At 46.7% G+C, this 16,898-nt stretch overlaps 1 protein-coding gene across 1 annotated transcript; it reads left to right on the top strand.

Annotated features, from left to right (window-relative positions):
* Window positions 1-10,522: 10,522 nt before the first annotated feature.
* On the top strand, window positions 10,523-11,850 carry LOC119802762 (heterogeneous nuclear ribonucleoprotein A1-like). Its single transcript, XM_038313879.2, has one exon. The coding sequence runs from the start codon at window positions 10,564-10,566 to the stop codon at window positions 11,524-11,526; it is 963 nt and encodes a 320-aa protein (XP_038169807.1). The 5' UTR covers window positions 10,523-10,563; the 3' UTR covers window positions 11,527-11,850.
* The last annotated feature ends 5,048 nt before the right edge of the window (window positions 11,851-16,898 follow it).

Genomic DNA, 16,898 nt, shown 5'->3' with positions numbered 1-16,898 from the left:
TGCCAAGAAAACCGGGACTGGTTCATGGCAATCCCAACTCAAATAATTGTCACAACCTGCCTGTTATCCATCGCTATTCTGTAGCATTAAAATGTCACTAAAACTCCCCCAGTTTTCACAGACTCTCGGGGCTCTGGGCAGACCTGTGGGATGATCTTGGACAGGTCACAAGCTTCAGCACAGAAACAAAGCAAGACCTCGTCAGCATGGGAGAAAGGAGAGGCAGCCTGGGACTTCGTGTGGGTCGTGGAGACTCAAGGTTTCTATGGCTGGCGTCATACCTTAGCAGGGCCTTTCAGCAAATGAACAGCAAATGGAGGGGTTGGTCTGTGAAGGCAGATGTGTGCCTAGGTGGAGAGGTCAGAGCTCAACCGAACTGAGCTCACTGTTCTTTGGGAGTCTTCCACCTTATTTTTTGAGGCAGGGTCTCTCCCTGAATCTGAAGCTCACTGACTTGTCTAAATTGGCTAGCCAGCAAGCCCCAGAGATGTCCCTGTCCCTGCCTTACTAACTCCAGGATTACAAGCATGATCTACCCCATTTGGCTTTTTGCAGGGCTGCTAATGACCAAATTCCCACCTGTTAACTGAGCCATCTCCTCAGCCCCAGGACCATGCAGTTTGTAAATGCACTGAGGGAGCCATCATTTGCCCATGACATAAAGCTTCTCTGACATCTCCGTGGTCAGGGCCAGAGCGGGAATTCAGTGGGTAAAAGCAGCAGTTTGGTTCCCGGAACCTACATATGTGTGGAAGGAGAGAACCAACTCCACAAAGTTGTTCTCAGCCCTCCACACATGTGTTGGGTCGCACATACATGCACCTCATTCATGTCAGAGGTCTGCTGTTTGGCAGAAAGTTTATGACTTAGCTTTTTGAGAGTCTGCTGAAGAAAAAGGAAATATTGGACCTGCAGTGGCTGGCTGTCAGGACTTCAGCACCTCGTTGTATATAAAAAAAAAAGCCGTGGAGGCTGGGGAAGCGGTGTGCCAGCTCACCTGGGTGCCTTCACTCACTGGACAGAGCCATGACTTCTCTTCAGCCAGGCAGAGGTGCCTGCACCACCTCCACAGTGGCAGGGCTCCTGTTGGAGATATTTAATTCAGGGGCCGGAGCTCACCAAGGCCTCGTTTTTCAGCTGCCCAAAAGGCAATTTTCCAGACAAATGAATCTAAACACTGTGGGGATGAAAATGTTTCCAAAATAGATTTCTCTCCTTGGCTATCTCCCTAAACCAGGAATATTGAACAGGCAGAGTAATGGGCCCAGAGCTAACCACTTCCTGATGGATCCGTATGCCATTTTGCACGCACTAGGGACTTTGCAGATGTGATGAAGTTATGGATCTTGACGGAGTAAGTTATGCTGGGTTACCCTGATGGGCAGGATCTCATCACATTCTTTGACGTGGGATACGGGAAGGTCAGCATCTCAGCAAGTGACAGAATGGCCTGAGAAGCAGGGGTGGGGTGGGGTGGGGTGGGGTGGGCCAGAGTAGCTCCAAACAGAAATAATACAAGATATGATCCAAAATTTGCTAAGCAAGAAGGATATGTAAAAACAAACCATTAAGTGGGAAGGAAACCGTGGCTATATAGGCCTGAATGTTGGAAACTGTCAGAGGGATAGAAGAATTTAAGAACTGCGTTTGATGGAAAATGTGGTTGTATGGAAAAGAAGACGGGGCTGTATGAGACCGTGGGGCTGGGTCGTTCTCAGACTTGTAAAGCACACTAGCGATAAAGGACTGCGTGCTAAAGGAAACAGTGAGGCCAGGGAGGGGCGTAAACAGGAGACCGGAACAGATGTGCACAGTGCGTGGTCAGTTTAACACCAGTGTTTGTGGAGCGTGAAGACGGGCATGGATAGAAGCGAGGGATCCTTCCAGAGCAGAGGGGCAATGACCTCGAGGCAGCAGGGCATGAATAAGCGGACAGACTTGAGCAGGGTCAGTAGCCCTGTCAGCTGGTGAGACACCGAGAGCGGGGACAAAGGTGGTGGAGTCAAGTGTGCAGCCAGCAGGACTTTAGTCTGAGTTTCTGAAGGGAGTGAGTAATGCATTTTCAAGTAGAAGGAGCATGGGGCGTGAAGACTTGGTCATTTGAAGTCTAGTGGACTTAAAATCAGAACACCCATCAGAGCAGTAGTTCAGGAGGACATCAGAGTGTGTCTTAACAAAGTCTTCCAATTTCATCAACTGTTATGGAATATTCTAGATGTGCAGAGATCCCTGGAAAATACAATGCATGGAACAAAATGTGGAGTGTGCTCCCATTAGGTTGTTTAAAGTATTGTGTGCGCATGTGCGTGTGCACACATGTGCATGTGTGTGTGTGTACATGCACACAGCATAGACCCAAGTGTGAGAGAGGTTAGCAGCAGCAGCTGCCATCTCTAGGGGAGGTGCTGCCGGGCTAGTCGCTGTTGTGCAAGGATTTTAACACACATGTGTGCTGCCTCTTTAACTGGGCTTCATATGAATATAAAAATTAACTTAAAATGTACATCTTCCTTAAGGAAAAGAAATCGTGATGCAATATCAAGCCAAAGAAAACAGTGACCATGTCAGATATTTTCCAATTCCTAGCCTCCCCTCAAAAATCATACCTTCAACAAAATAAGCAGGTAATTGTGTACTGAAGGGAGAGGCCATGAAATACGGAGATGAGCTAACAAAGGTAGAATCAGAATGGGAGGGAAGAAGACTTCTTTTTATCAGATATTAAATAAGCCAGGAGAAAATAATAAAACGGGATAATACAATTCAAACTGTATTTGTAGGAAATAATAAGCTTTATAAAGCATAGTCTATTCATCCCTCTCAAACAAACACAGAAAGTTTATTAAAATTATCTTCCAGAGCATAGTAAAAATGGCAATCAATTCCCCCAAGTAAAAAGTATGCAAGACTCTTCTCTACCCAAAATGAAACAAATTAGCAATTAGTATCTGGAAAGCAACCACTTGAAACTAAGAAAAAAAATTTCATGAGAGACAACCTAAATGGCAAGGATAGGCTGTTTGGATATAGGAGCAGCGACACATTGCAGTGCTCATAAGAGTTACAGTCAGAAAATCTACAACCTTACAGATTCTAGATCGAGCTTAAAACCCTGAAATGAAAACAAGAAACCCAAGCCAAGGTTTACCAGCTGTTTTTAAGACAGGTAAATGGTTCATCCAATGTTCTTCTGCAACACATACACACATATATATGGGCACACACAGACATCACACACATATACACATACAAACGCATACCCATGTTGAGAAGGGAAGTAGACATATTATCCTCACAGAGTTGGTTAAAAATATCCCTCCTTTTCAGGGCACCAATGCATATTAAAATATAAACCTCAAAGTGCTACACCCGAGACACTGTCTAGCTTCCTTGGGAGGGTGATAACATCTTCTCATCCGGAGGCTGAGGCGGCTTCAGAGAGATCAGTTTATCATTATGTATACAAAGACCAGAGCTAATCGGCAATCTGGCTTCAGAACAAATCTTCTTCTAAGTAAACATCCTGGATGTTTGCAAGCACCTAGCTAAAAAGGTTCAGGTGAATGATTTCGATGATGGATGTTGAAGACTTCTGAAGAAGCAGCAACCACAGACTAGTGGCTGATGCCACTCCTGCCAGAGCATCCTGTCTAGTCCTTTATACTTGTTGATACTGGTGAACTGACAGAGGCTGTGGATAAATACAATGGATCATGATTGTTTATTTTTTTTGAAGTATCTGTACCACTTAAAAAAAAAACAACAGCAACAACAAATTGCCCTGGTGTGGTGGCACTGCCTGTAATCCCAGCATGTAGGGGGTGAGGGCTGAGAGAGAGTCAAGAATCCAAGGTTGTCCTTGGGTCCATGGTAAGTCTGAGACTCTTGGAATACATCAGAAATGGTCTCTAAATGTCGAAGTAATGCTACATCAAACAAGATCCAGAGATCTACAAGTTTTCTGACACAGGAAGAACCACTTCCCAGCTCTAACTACATTATTTCGAATAAATTACGCTTCCTTCTGTCTCACTTTTCTTCCCTGAGGGCGTTGACATAATTGATCCTTTCTGGGCCTAACCTATAATGATTCTTCTGTTCTGCAGATTCAAACTGATAAAAGTCATCTCGGGTACACACTATCAGATCTGAGCCTTTACACTTCGACAAGGACTGATTTCTGAAAACCACAATGTCCGACACCAGATCAGAGGACAGTAGACTGGTTCCAGTGGCCTAGGCGTGCTGGTTCTCAGCTTGGATGAAATCGGTTTTCATCTCATAGCCAAGGACACTTGGAAGAGGGTGATCCATTTAACCACTGAACCAGCAGGCCGCTTGTGAGGAAGAAATTTGCAATTGTCTTTTGCGGATAAATTCAAGAGTAAGCATGAGTTCTGAGTGTTGCACATCAGCCTTCTAATTATCTGTTTGTTCTTTCAGGTTGGTTTACCTTAATTCAGCTAACAAGGAATCATCAAGGCAAGTCTATGGTATGTTAATTTGGCAAATTCTGTAGCTATCTTCCCCTTTCCGAAGTGACTTTTCCTTAAGAATACGAATGTCTAAAGATGCTCATCAGATCTCCTTAAACGTAAGATACGTTTTATTTTCTTTCGTTTCATCCTTTTCCTGCTTCTCCTTTTCCTCAATTCTTAGCCGATTCTGTTTTTAATTCCCTGTGTTTCAGCTTCCCATTCTCTAGTGAGGAGATTGTGTTCCCTGGAATGTAATAAGTGTAGAGAAAGCTGCCACCGGTTCCAGGCAGATCAGTTGTTTTCTGCAACCTATCTCCCTATGGAAGACTCAAAGTCAGGAGGACCAAGTCCCTCCCTTTCCTCAGCATGCAGATCTTTGCCCACCTCAGACCTCATTGGTTATTTATCACACAAAAAGGAGGTGATGAAGGAGAAAGTTTGTTTGCACATCAGTCTGGAAATGCTTTTGGAAACCAAACATACAACACAATGGTTAAAGGGTTCAGGTTAGGACAAGGACAAAAGACAGCATCCCTGAACCAGCCAATGAGAGTAGCTGTTGTCTAGATTTGGTCAATGCTGGCTTCATCTCCTCCAGAAACATGGGAAATGAAGAGTTTTTATGTGACATTTCCACATTGTTAGATGTTGGCCGCTGGTTTTCTATTTCATGCGCATACATATACATGTTCATGTATGTACATGTATGTGTGGAGGCCAGAAGTCAAGGTTGGCTGTTGTCCCTCATGGCATTGTCCACTCTGTATGTTAAGCCAGAGCCTGTCTCTGGCCTGGAACTCAAGTTAGCTAGGCTGATTGTCCAGCAAACCCTGAAGTTCCTCCTGTCTCTATCTCCCCTACACTGGAATTGTAAACCAGAACTACTATGCCCATATTTGGGGGAAGATGAAGAACAATTAATAAAAACTCAGAGGCAGAAATTGGGGTCCAATCTGAAGATCCAAAAAGCAAAGCAGCCAGTCACTGACTCTTACCTCTACCTCAGTCTGAAATGGCGATCCTGCCTCCAGAAATCTCAGAACGAGACTGTGTCTGAGAGCTGTCTCCTCCCGTTTTATAATCCGTTCTAGGGCTGGGATTAAAGGTGTTTTTATTCTCTGACCTCCAAGCAAGCATTATTTATTAAAATACAAATGAAATGCCACTACAGGGGGACATGAGGCTTTCTTCTTGGGTTCTGCAGACTGAATTCCAGTCCTCATGTTTACACAGCACTTTAATGACTGAGCTATCTTCGCAGGCCTGCAATTCTATATTGTAACATGGTATGAGCCAGACCAAAAGGTCTCCTCCAGCCCCAGAGCATCCTGTAGCACAAACAGTTGCTGCTTCTGGGCTGGAAGAACGTGAGCCCCACTGCAGCTGGAAGGGTTCAAAGCTCATTCACACACACAGCAGAGAAACTCTCGCACAAGCGACAAGCACACACGAGGTCCCTCCTGGCTGCAGAACAGGTACTTCTCCCTGCAGATGTAACCCAAGCCACGCGTTCCCATCCCATCTCTATGCTCACACACCCTAAGGGACTGTCGCTTGACGCGTCGTCATTTTGTTGAGGACTTCCTGCACTATGACCCGGTCCTGAGAAGGAAGATCCTCTCTGGTCTCTTCTCACACCACACACCAGGACGGCCGCTCTCCCTCTGGGATGACTGTTTGAGTGTTCAACATTCTCGACAGGTTGTGGGCACAGGTTGACACCAAAAGCAAACAGGTGTCTCTCTTTTTGGAACTCCCAGCATTGAGCTGAGGACCTGTTTCACACATAGCTTTACATGCTATTAAATGGGCCGAGTAGAAATGCTGAACCCACATGGCTGCATTTGAAACCTGTTCTAAAATGTAGTTTTATTATTTCCTAGGAATAGCAAGGTCCCCAGACCAGGAGACGGCTACTGCAGTCGGATCCCAAGACGAGACAGGCAGGCTGTGACCCCAGGGAAGGATTCACAGGACAGCACCAGGGTTAGACAGAAGGCAAAGAACAAGGGGAAATTTTAGGCCAGGCCTTTGCTGTGGTTGCCACAGGAACCGATGGCAGTGTATGCAAGGGGCTGACGTTCTGAGTCAGTCCATCTGGGCTTTGGAGCCTGGGAAGGGGAGGGCATCCATCTGTCTGGTGCCTGGCTCTGGGGAACTAGGGCAAGCAGTGGCAGAGAGTGAGAGCTAGATCAGAACGTGTCTGTGTATTGGTACCAGACCTAGCTAGCCCCAGAAGGGCAGTCTTTCCCGGGTGCCAGCATGGTCGGCCCTAGAACACAAAAACATCAAAACTATAGAATAATGAGGCATGATCAGGGTTGGGGATGTAGCTCGGTGGGTAGCGTGTTGGCCCAACATGTACAAACCCTGAGGTTCAATCCCTGGAACCACATAAATAGTGCATGCCAGAAATCACAGTGCTTGGCACGTTTAGGAGTTCAAAGTCATTCTTTGCTACTTTATGAGTTTGAGGCCAGCCTGGGTTACGTGAAACCTGACTCAAATAAATAAATACGGAATGGCCAGTATCCAATGGATAGCCACATAGTCAAGATTATAGAGACAGCACAAATTGGACTCAATGGGTTTAAAAAACAGAACACAAAGTGGGGTGCTTGTGTATACAGTCATGTAGTCAGACCTGTTGAGAGAAAGGAGTTCTGAGGAGCCATTAGGTGAGCCAGAGGAGGAAAGAGCGGTTTTGTAAGAATAATGGAATACACAGCAAGCCCACCTCTGACATTACGAGAGGTGATGGGTAGAAGCACTTCCTTCTTCCTGGGTTAGTGCCCCAGGCAGAGGTGGCATAACCAATGTCCATGGCAGATATAAGTGTCATGTACGAGGCTCCTTCTCCCTCAAAAAAAGGACTAAGAATTATGGAGTTTTGCTTCCACCAGCTTAGGGATCCTCTTGTGGAAACTCGTCAGGCTGGCCATCCCTGAACCACTTCTGCCTTGGGGTTTCAACTATGCTTATGTACATTTTCTGTGGCTATCACCACAGTGACCTAGACATGACACTGGCTCTGCCTCTGATTTCCACAGCCCCCATAGGTGACAACAGCTGTCTCACACAGGCACATGTCAACATGAAGAGACAGTTGACATACCCATGAAGAAGCAGCTGGGACTCTTATACGTTAAACAAACGTCCCTATGCCCCTAACTTCCCTCAGACATGCTTGCTCTTCAAGGGGAGGACGATGGTCTGCCACCTTTTATAACAGGCGACAGCGTCTAAGGCCAAATAGCTGAGGCTAGTTCAGAGATGTTCCTTCAACGCCTAGGGTCTCAGAGGGGACTGAGCTCACTAAGATCTGTCTGTGTGTCCCACAGCACAGTGAACAGGAACAAATTGGATGATTGCGTGTGTTTTCATCTGTGATGAGAAACTTGCAAGTGTAGCAATGAGGCTCTGACGTCACCTATCTCCAGCGTTCCTTCAGTTTGCTTAGGTCCTGACTGGGAAAAGAGGAGGCAACTACCTCAGCTTCCTTCACAGAAGTGGAGGTAAGAAATTTTACATTGAATTTGGCTGGTTTATTTTTCTTTTCTGCAGAAATGAAAATTAAAAAAAAATTAGACATTGGCTGATCAGAAAAACATCTCCTCAGCCTCAAGAGGCAGCTGTGACCCTGGTGGTGGCTCCAACTTGGAGGAATGGGGAGGAGATGTGTCCATCTGAAGGGCTGTCCCGCTTCACACTTGATGCTGAGCAAAGCCCCTGTGCTTGGCGCCTCAGCAGCTGGCCAGATTCATTACTGTTTTAATCCTTTCTCTGAGCTAATCAAATGTGGTGTTTGCTGTATGATTCCACCAAGTCTTGGCACAGCGGAGATCATGTTGCCACATTTGAACTTATTGTTGTTCTAAAATGTGAGGGAGAATGGTCCATTATGTTTCTGCCTCCATGCGCAATGGCAGGATGAACACTGTCTATCCGGTTAAGACTTAATCAAGATGAAAAAGACTGATAGTTTCCCCGCAAAAGGACAGAAGCACACAGCCCACCTAAATGAGGAGTTGTTTGGGTGGAGGCCACAGAAGCTTGATAATTGTTTCTAGGAGTAAATAAACTCTGTTCAAAGTAAAAGTGTTCAGTCGATGGGAAGGGAGAGGGACGAAAGACAAAGAAATAGAAAACCTGAATTTGTCTCAGGAAGTTTGATACAGTATCTCTTCTCAGAAGAGGAAGGAAGAGGGCAGGGACCAAGGAAGGGGAGGAAAGAAAGCCTTCCATGTAGGCTCCTCCTTGAAGGGACTCCTAGGGTCTTAGTCCGTCAGTCCAGGAAGAAACAGGCTTGGAACTAGGCTAGGATGTCTCTAGCTCTCTCAGGGCTACACTAAGAAGACAATGAGCATATATATTTATACTTATATACATCTATACACATACATCATTCATACAGTGAGTACAGGTTAATGAGGCTGCATCAGAATTCCATGATTTCTGAAATGGGTTGAGTGAATCCGCATTGAAAGGACAGCAAAGAAAGTCAGCGCCGAGCGTGAGCTTCCACTGAGGTCAGGGTTTGAGAGCAAAACTGTTTCAGCTGCTAGGTGAAAGGCTAAATTAAGTCTGCAGCAGGAAACAGCGAGTCAGGCCCAGACATGCGAACTGGGGACAGGCAGGCATGAGCAAGTTGCATCAGCAGCAGAAGACCAAGCATAGTGGAAGTTCCAGGGACAGTCTGGGAGTCTCTGTTTGTCAGTCTTTGACCCAGCTATCGGATGATAGGTTGGTGTGGGGCCATGCCATCACAATGGGAGGTATCATCATGCTGTGTGGTCCAGGAGAGGCAGTCACACCCTTTCCTTGGTCTGCTGTGTCTTCTAAGTTCCTCCACCTAGGTTCTCTGGTATGATTTAATTGCAACCATGGGCTTCTGTATGCTCAATTCAACCTGATAAACTTACAGGGTGGCTCCCTTTTTAACTCCCAGGCACAGGTCATTTACCGGTCTGTGCTTGCTGAGTAGTTCCTGACGGATGATGCAGTTTCCGGGTCTGCCCAGGAGCTATAACCATCTCCCTCCCTCAGCATTGAATCAAAAGCTGCTTGAAAATGGAGTCTCCTAAGACAAGGCACAGCCTGAAAAAAATCACTGGGTTATGCATCCCCTGATCTCCGCAGTCATGCTGGTAATAAGTAAGGGCTCCGTAACTTATTTTCTCCAGCCTTTGTGTAACTAGAATCACACTGAGGGGCTAGAGAGTGGAAAGCCAAATGACCTGGGGGAGGTGGCAAGAACAGTGAGTGGGAGACACGTCCCGGCTTGACCGGCCCCCTCCAGAGCATTTCTGATGGCCTGTATTGTCATAAAACAAGAGTACGCGTTCTTCTACCGGTTAGAACCTAACCTGTGATGGGAAGGTGGAGGTAGGTGTTATATGGAATTTAGGAGGTTGCTCTACAAGACATCTTAGGGCCTCTCCTCTGCTCTGTGCATCTCCACGGCTGGTGACATGGTGGCCCCTTCTGCCAACCATGCGATGAGGAATCCTTTGTTTCTCAAGGAATGCCTCAAAAGCCTAAAGCACTAACACACGCCTCTTGAAAACTCAGGGGAAAGCTGAGAATAGCCACTGCATCCTCCGTGCCCCTCGCCATCCTCCCCTCCCTGCACAGGTCTGCCTGGCCGCTGCGCAGTCTGCGCTCTACCACAACGAGGAGATTCCTCAAGGCAGAACCACTTCTGATTTCTCTTAATACTCTTCGCATTAACAAGCAGAATTTCTTGCATTCTGCAGAAACCATGTGTTTGATGAATAAATAAATGGCCGCACCTAACCCATTTTCACATGAAAGCAACAGAAACCAATCCCCTCCCCCACGAAAGAAAATGAATAAAACTAAAACTGAGAGTATTCCTGTAGGGTGGTTTGAATGGTGATGTGGAAAACCAGACAAACGCCGGCTCTCCCGTGAGAGTCAGTTTATTGATAGAAGACAGGGTGGAGAGAGGGAGAAAAGAAGCCTCAAGAACAGCCAGCCTTGGGATACGTTCGTTTGCTCACTCCTTTCTGCCCATTTACGCGGCCGAGGAAGCATCGCTGAAGGCTCTCATTTCCCTGCCATCATGTCCAAGTCAGAGTCTCCCAAGGAGCCGGAACAGCTGCGGAAGCTCTTCATTGGAGGGCTGAGCTTCGAAACCACCGACGAGAGTCTGAGGAGCCATTTTGAGCAATGGGGAACACTCATGGACTGCGTGGTCATGAGAGATCCAAACACCAAACGATCCAGGGGCTTTGGGTTTGTTACGTACGCCACTGTGGAGGAAGCGGTTGCCGCTATGAATGCGAGACCCCATAAGGTGGATGGAAGAGTTGTGGAACCCAAGAGAGCTGTGTCGAGAGAGGATTCTCAGAGACCGGGTGCCCACTTAACCGTGAAAAAGATCTTTGTTGGTGGTATTAAAGAAGACACGGAAGAACATCACCTGAGAGATTATTTTGAGCAGTATGGGAAGATTGAAGTGATTGAAATCATGACTGACAGAGGCAGTGGAAAAAAGAGAGGGTTTGCTTTTGTCACCTTTGATGACCATGACTCCGTGGACAAGATTGTTATTCAGAAATACCATACTGTGAACGGGCACAACTGTGAAGTAAGAAAAGCCCTATCCAAGCAGGAGATGGCTAGTGCTTCGTCCAGCCAAAGAGGTCGAAGTGGTTCTGGAAACTTCGGTGGTGGTCGTGGAGGCGGTTTTGGCGGCAATGACAATTTTGGTCGAGGGGGAAACTTCAGTGGTCGTGGTGGCTTCGGTGGCAGCCATGGTGGTGGTGGATACGGTGGCAGTGGGGATGGCTATAATGGATTCGGTAATGATGGAAGCAATTTTGGAGGTGGTGGAAGCTACAATGATTTTGGCAATTACAACAATCAGTCTTCAAATTTTGGACCAATGAAAGGAGGAAACTTTGGAGGCAGAAGCTCTGGCCCTTATGGTGGTGGAGGCCAGTACTTTGCTAAACCACGAAATCAAGGTGGCTATGGTGGTTCCAGCAGCAGCAGCAGCTATGGCAGTGGCAGGAGGTTCTAATTACAGCCAGGAAACAAAGCTTAGCAGGAGAGGAGAGCCAGAGAAGTGACAGGGAAGCTACAGGTGACAACAGATTTGTGAACTCAGCCAAGCACAGTGGTGGCAGGGCCTAGCTGCTACAAAGAAGACATGTTTTAGACAATACTCATGTGTATGGGCAAAAAAACTCGAGGACTGTATTTGTGACTAATTGTATAACAGGTTATTTTAGTTTCTGTTCTGTGGAAAGTGTAAAGCATTCCAACAAAGGGTTTTACTGTAGACCTCTTCTCACCCATGCTGTTGATTGCTAAATGTAATAGTCTGATCATGACACTGAATAAATGTCTTTTTTTTCTAAAAAAAAAAAAAAAAAAAAAAAAGAACAGCCAGCCTTTATGACTGGAGAGAACATCCATTTTACATGCCTGTCAAAAACAAACAAACAAAAAAGAAAAGCAAATGTAGAGATAGGGAACTGATGTGCACGGATGGCAGGATCATAAACGGTGCAACCGAAAGAGAAATTAGAGTAATGGAACAAACAGACAAACAAATAAACAAAATGAGGACTTCTGGAAATTAACAACAGAATTATGACATGATCCCCAGCAAATCCACTGTACCCCAAAGAACCGAAAGCAGAGGACTGGAGACTTACTTACACACCCATGCTCAAGACGTCATTCTTTATAGCCTACAGACGGAGATTAGCCAGGGACCTATCGGAGGATGGCTGCCTGGAGAAAGCATGGTCCACACATCCAGTGAAACTTTCGTCAGCCTGGGAAAGGGAGGGAAGGGTGACACACGCTGCAACAGAGGCAAGCCCTGAGGACAGGACACTGAATAAAACAAGCCAGTCGCAAACAGAAATGGTACGCACAACTCTGTTTATACACAGTGCCTGGAGCGGTCTGCTGGAAGTGTCAGACAATGGAGTGTGATTTCCACTGTCTTCCAGGGACAGAGAATGAAGTGTCATTGCTGTTATACAGAGGTATATAATCAGTTCTTCTAAAGCAAAAGTGTTTGGATGTTAGTCGTGTAACTCCACTGAACTGTGCCTTTAAAACACATAGATGTTAAATCTTATGTTATGTGTATTTTAGCAAAAATTCAAAAAAGGAATGTTAGAGACATACTAGGTAGACCCCAGTGTGCATGTGTGTGTGTGTGTGTGTATGTGTGTGGTGTGTGTATGTGTGTATGTGTACATGCAACACACTGCATGTGTAGAGGTAACCTGCAGAGCTAATTTTCCTTCTACCCTGTGAGGGCTGAGGGCAGAACTCAAGTCATTAGCCTTGGCAGAAAGCAGTTTCACCTGGGAGCCCAGCTTCTTACCCATGGAGAAAGAGAGGCTTAGGGATGTATCACAAGAGTGTCAGGCCTCATGGGTTCCAATGCTCATCAAGGCTGGAAGTCCAAAGAGTCGTTTGTTAGTGATATCATGGCGTTTTTCTAAGGAAATGTTAACTGCTTGACAGATTCTCCCACTTGGACATAAGACAGGACTATGGAATTTGGAAGGGCCAAAGAGCAGTAGGGATGTCATTCCTGAGCTCCCTGGCCACACCTCCCTTCTATACTATCTACTACTGTCTAGGGATTTCCTCTGCATATGGTGCCCAGGCTCTCTGGTAGGAGAGCACCTCATAAACGTCCAGTCTTGAATGCATCAGCTTATACCAGGCCTACAAAGGGATGATGCTCAGAGCGGAGAAACTGCAGTTTCTGTTGCTTGCCTGCTCACTGGATCCATTCCCAACCATCTTGGTGAGAGCTGAAACAAAAACCATGACTTTTATCCAAATCTCGGGTAAATCAGCAGCAGCTGCTGACTTCCCTGGCCAAGGCGCAAAGCTGCAGTCACGAAACGTGAGGAGGAACAAAGGCCAGGAGGCCGGAATGGCACATGGCTCTCTGTGAAATATCATATTACCTTGGCCTGGCATTCCTTGTGAGCTGAGTGGGTGGAGCCTCCAGCATGGGCAGAAGCACAGGTTTGCAGGGGGAGTCCAGCAGCTCAGCTCTCCACAGGGGGGCCCAGTGGTTCTCTCAAAGTTCTCCTGAGGTCAGGGGGATTTGCCTGTGGGCAGGAATGTCTGTGGAGAACAAGCCACAGTCACACACACACACACACACACACACACACCCCAGAGGTTGGGCCCAGCTTTGCCAGAGTTACCTATCTCCGTCTGCTGCTCTGTCCTCCTGCCTTCTGGAGGATTAACTGATAAAGTTTTCAGCTGAAGGAAGGAAACACGTGTGTGCGCATGCGTTCATAGGTGTGTGAGGTCACACAGTTACCAGGGAGTCGCATAAGGCCATCAGGTGCCCTGCTCTAATCCTTCTTCCTTATTCCTCTGAGACATAGTCTCTTGCTGAATCTCAAGCTTACCAATTTTTTCCCCAGAAATCCTCCTGTCTCCATGTGACTCCCCACAGCACTGGAGTTACAGGCATGCATAGCCATGCCTGCTTTTACACGGAAGCTGGGGATCTGACCCCAGGTTATGTTTGCACAGCCATCCATCTTATCCACGGAGCCATTTTCTCAGCCCAGTCAAGTCGCTGATGTCTCCTGTGCACAAGTAACAGTGTTTGCGATTTTACTCACTCTCTGTCATATAATTCTCCTATCTAAAATGAGTGCTGGTAGAAGCAACAAACGTAGTTGTATCACTGTGCAAACGCCAAAGCTCAGAAAAACTTAGAATACCTTCCAAGGTCTCACAGGGGACGTCACTGTCGGACACAAGACAAAGTCAGCCTTTCCAGTCCGCCCCGTGACCACTGTCCTGGGCACATACGTGTGCCTTCCACCCTTGACTAGAAGCCACTGACCTTGAAAATGATGCCCCTGTGACTTGCAATTGAGAAACATAATTATCTAACACAATAGCTTTAGTCCCCCGGACATCTTGTTTGCAGTGCGACCTGTCTGCTAGAAACACTGGCTGTTGGGATACAAACACAGTGTGGTCTGCAGGAGCCATTGCACTGGACAGCTGTCATGCACACATCCACCCGGGTGAACGGTAAGACATTCTCTCCTACTTTTGCCCAGCAACTAAAAAGAAGTTGACAGAGAAAAACAGCAGCATGAAACCTGGCTGTGTCTAACTAACTTCCAAAGCTAAGCACTGAACTAATCTTGGCCGTTTCTAAAACTAAACTAGAAAATAGTCTTCCAGGGCAAAACTCAACTAGGCATATGCCCAGCTCTGGTTTTGGTCCTAATGCTGTCCGTGTCCTGCCATCCTCGGTCCAGCCCCCTTCCAGAAGCAGAAAGCTTTTGTCTACCGACAGGCCTTTGCAACCCTGGGGAAAGCCAATCCAGAGCAGGAGGCAGGGTGTGCCAGGCAGAGATTAAATAGCGAGTGAGATCTACAAAGAGAGTCGATTCCCTTCCCCCCATGAGAGTTGAACTTCGCATAAAAAGAAGTGTTTTGAAAACTTCTAGGTGGGACTGCTTTCCTCTCTTATTCTACTGTGAATTCTGAACATTTTGGTTGGTTTCTCATGAGATGCTGCCCTCACCATTCTTGTTTGAAGGGGAGACACCACCACTTGCATCAAATATTTTATGTATCAGAAAAAAAATTATGTGCAAGTAACTTTTGACATGTCACCAAGCTGTAAGCCCCAAGTCCCAGTCTCTGGCCTCCATCTTTGGAGGCCCCATGCCTGTGCCAGCCAAGTCTTGACCCCACCCCACCCCCTGGCCAACCAGAGGAGTGTCAAGACGACCCCGCCAAAATCTTGACCACTCCCCCAGTCTACTTAAACTGCTTCCCCAGAAGGTTCCCTCGTGGTCTCTTTCCTCACCCCCCCCCCCCCGGTCATGTTCTCAGCCTCTTGGTTCCCCCTTGGGGCCACCCAAGAGTGCAGGAATCCCATTAAACCTGGATATTTTTAATTTGGCTTGACTGGGATTTTTGCATCCGCAGAGAGCTCATGTTAGGAAAACTTCCTAACACCAAGCTAAGAAATATTCAAATATAGAGCAAATGACTTAATGGGGGGGCGGGGGTCATCCACTTTAAAGCTGGAAGGAAGGGAGAAGGCTCAGAGAAGTGGAGAAGACTGAGAGAGGCCATGCAGTTAGCAAAGAACCTCAGATGCAAAATCAATGGTATCTGATTCCAAGCCTAAGATGCTTTTTACAAAACAAAAGCGCCATGTTCCATGCACCATATTCAATCTGCTAGAGGAAAAAAAGGAAACAAATAGCCTTTTGGAATCTTCCAGACTCCTCATCTAAGGGAATCCATTGCTTCCAGAGAGAACAGCAGCAAAGCCAGGTGACCGCTCACCAGGACTGGCTGGCTTCTGCCTCCGCCCCTCAGCTGTCCACTGAAGCTCCACCTAGTTTCAGCCTGCCCCATGGCAAGTCTGTCCTCCAGGACAGTATGGCCAGAGAAGTATTGGATTTCTTGTCTTTGTTCCTCTAGCACGGTGGACCAGGATTCTCAACAGAGAGGGGCTGCTGGTGTCCAAGGGTCATGGACTACATGCAGTGATTGCTTCTCTGCGCACTGTCGGTGTTTCCCAGCATTCCCAGCTCTGTCTACAAGATGTCCGTCCCCAGATACTGACAACCATCCCCTGTGGTTCCCTCAATTAAGAACTGGTGTAACTGCCTGGAGAGACACAACTCAGAAGCTGGACAGTCTGGAGAACTACAATAGAACAAAACACAACTGGCAAGAGAAAAAAATGTCAATATAATGATGCTTAACCATATTCTTTTGTACTCAAAGATCAGTGCCTACCCCAACTGTTATCAGAGAGGCTTCCTCCAGCAGCTGATGGAAACCACAGATGTAAACCCCCACCCCAGCATTGGCCTGAGCTCAGGGAATCCTTTGGAAGAAGGGGAGGGATTGTTGTAGCCAGGGGGATCAAAGACACCACAAGAAAACTCACAGAATCAACTCACTTGGGCTCATAGGTGCTCACAGAGAACGAACCAATAACCAGGGAGCCTATGTGGAGGAGGAGTGGATGGGGAAGAGGGGAGTTGGGGGATGGATGGGTCTGGAGAGGGGGGGGGGAATCGCATTTCAGATGTAAAAATCATCATATTGTAATCATTAAAAAAAATTGGTATCATAAACAATTTTTCATTGTTTATGGGGGGGGGGCGATCAGGAGTTCAAGGCTAGTCTCTGCTACACAGAGAATCTGAGGTTGTCCTGGGCTGCATAAGACACTAACCCAAAGAAAGGAAAGGAACACAAGTTTTGATACGCTTGAAGTCAACTTTTCACTCCGAGTAAGTAGTGTCCGGAGAAGGTTCACCTGTTTCCCATTATGCACACTGTTAACAGCACATTCTTTTGTCTTTCAGATTCTACTAGCAGCCCACTTCCGAAGTGCCAAAC

Source organism: Arvicola amphibius, chromosome 12, assembly GCF_903992535.2.
Source record: "Arvicola amphibius chromosome 12, mArvAmp1.2, whole genome shotgun sequence".
Classification (NCBI taxonomy): domain Eukaryota; kingdom Metazoa; phylum Chordata; class Mammalia; order Rodentia; family Cricetidae; genus Arvicola; species Arvicola amphibius.
This window is presented reverse-complemented; position numbering and strand designations above follow the sequence as displayed.

Bases quoted from the DNA above. Each gene is read 5' to 3' on its own strand.
- LOC119802762 (XM_038313879.2), top strand. From the start codon at position 10,564: ATGTCCAAGTCAGAGTCTCCCAAGGAGCCGGAACAGCTGCGGAAGCTC.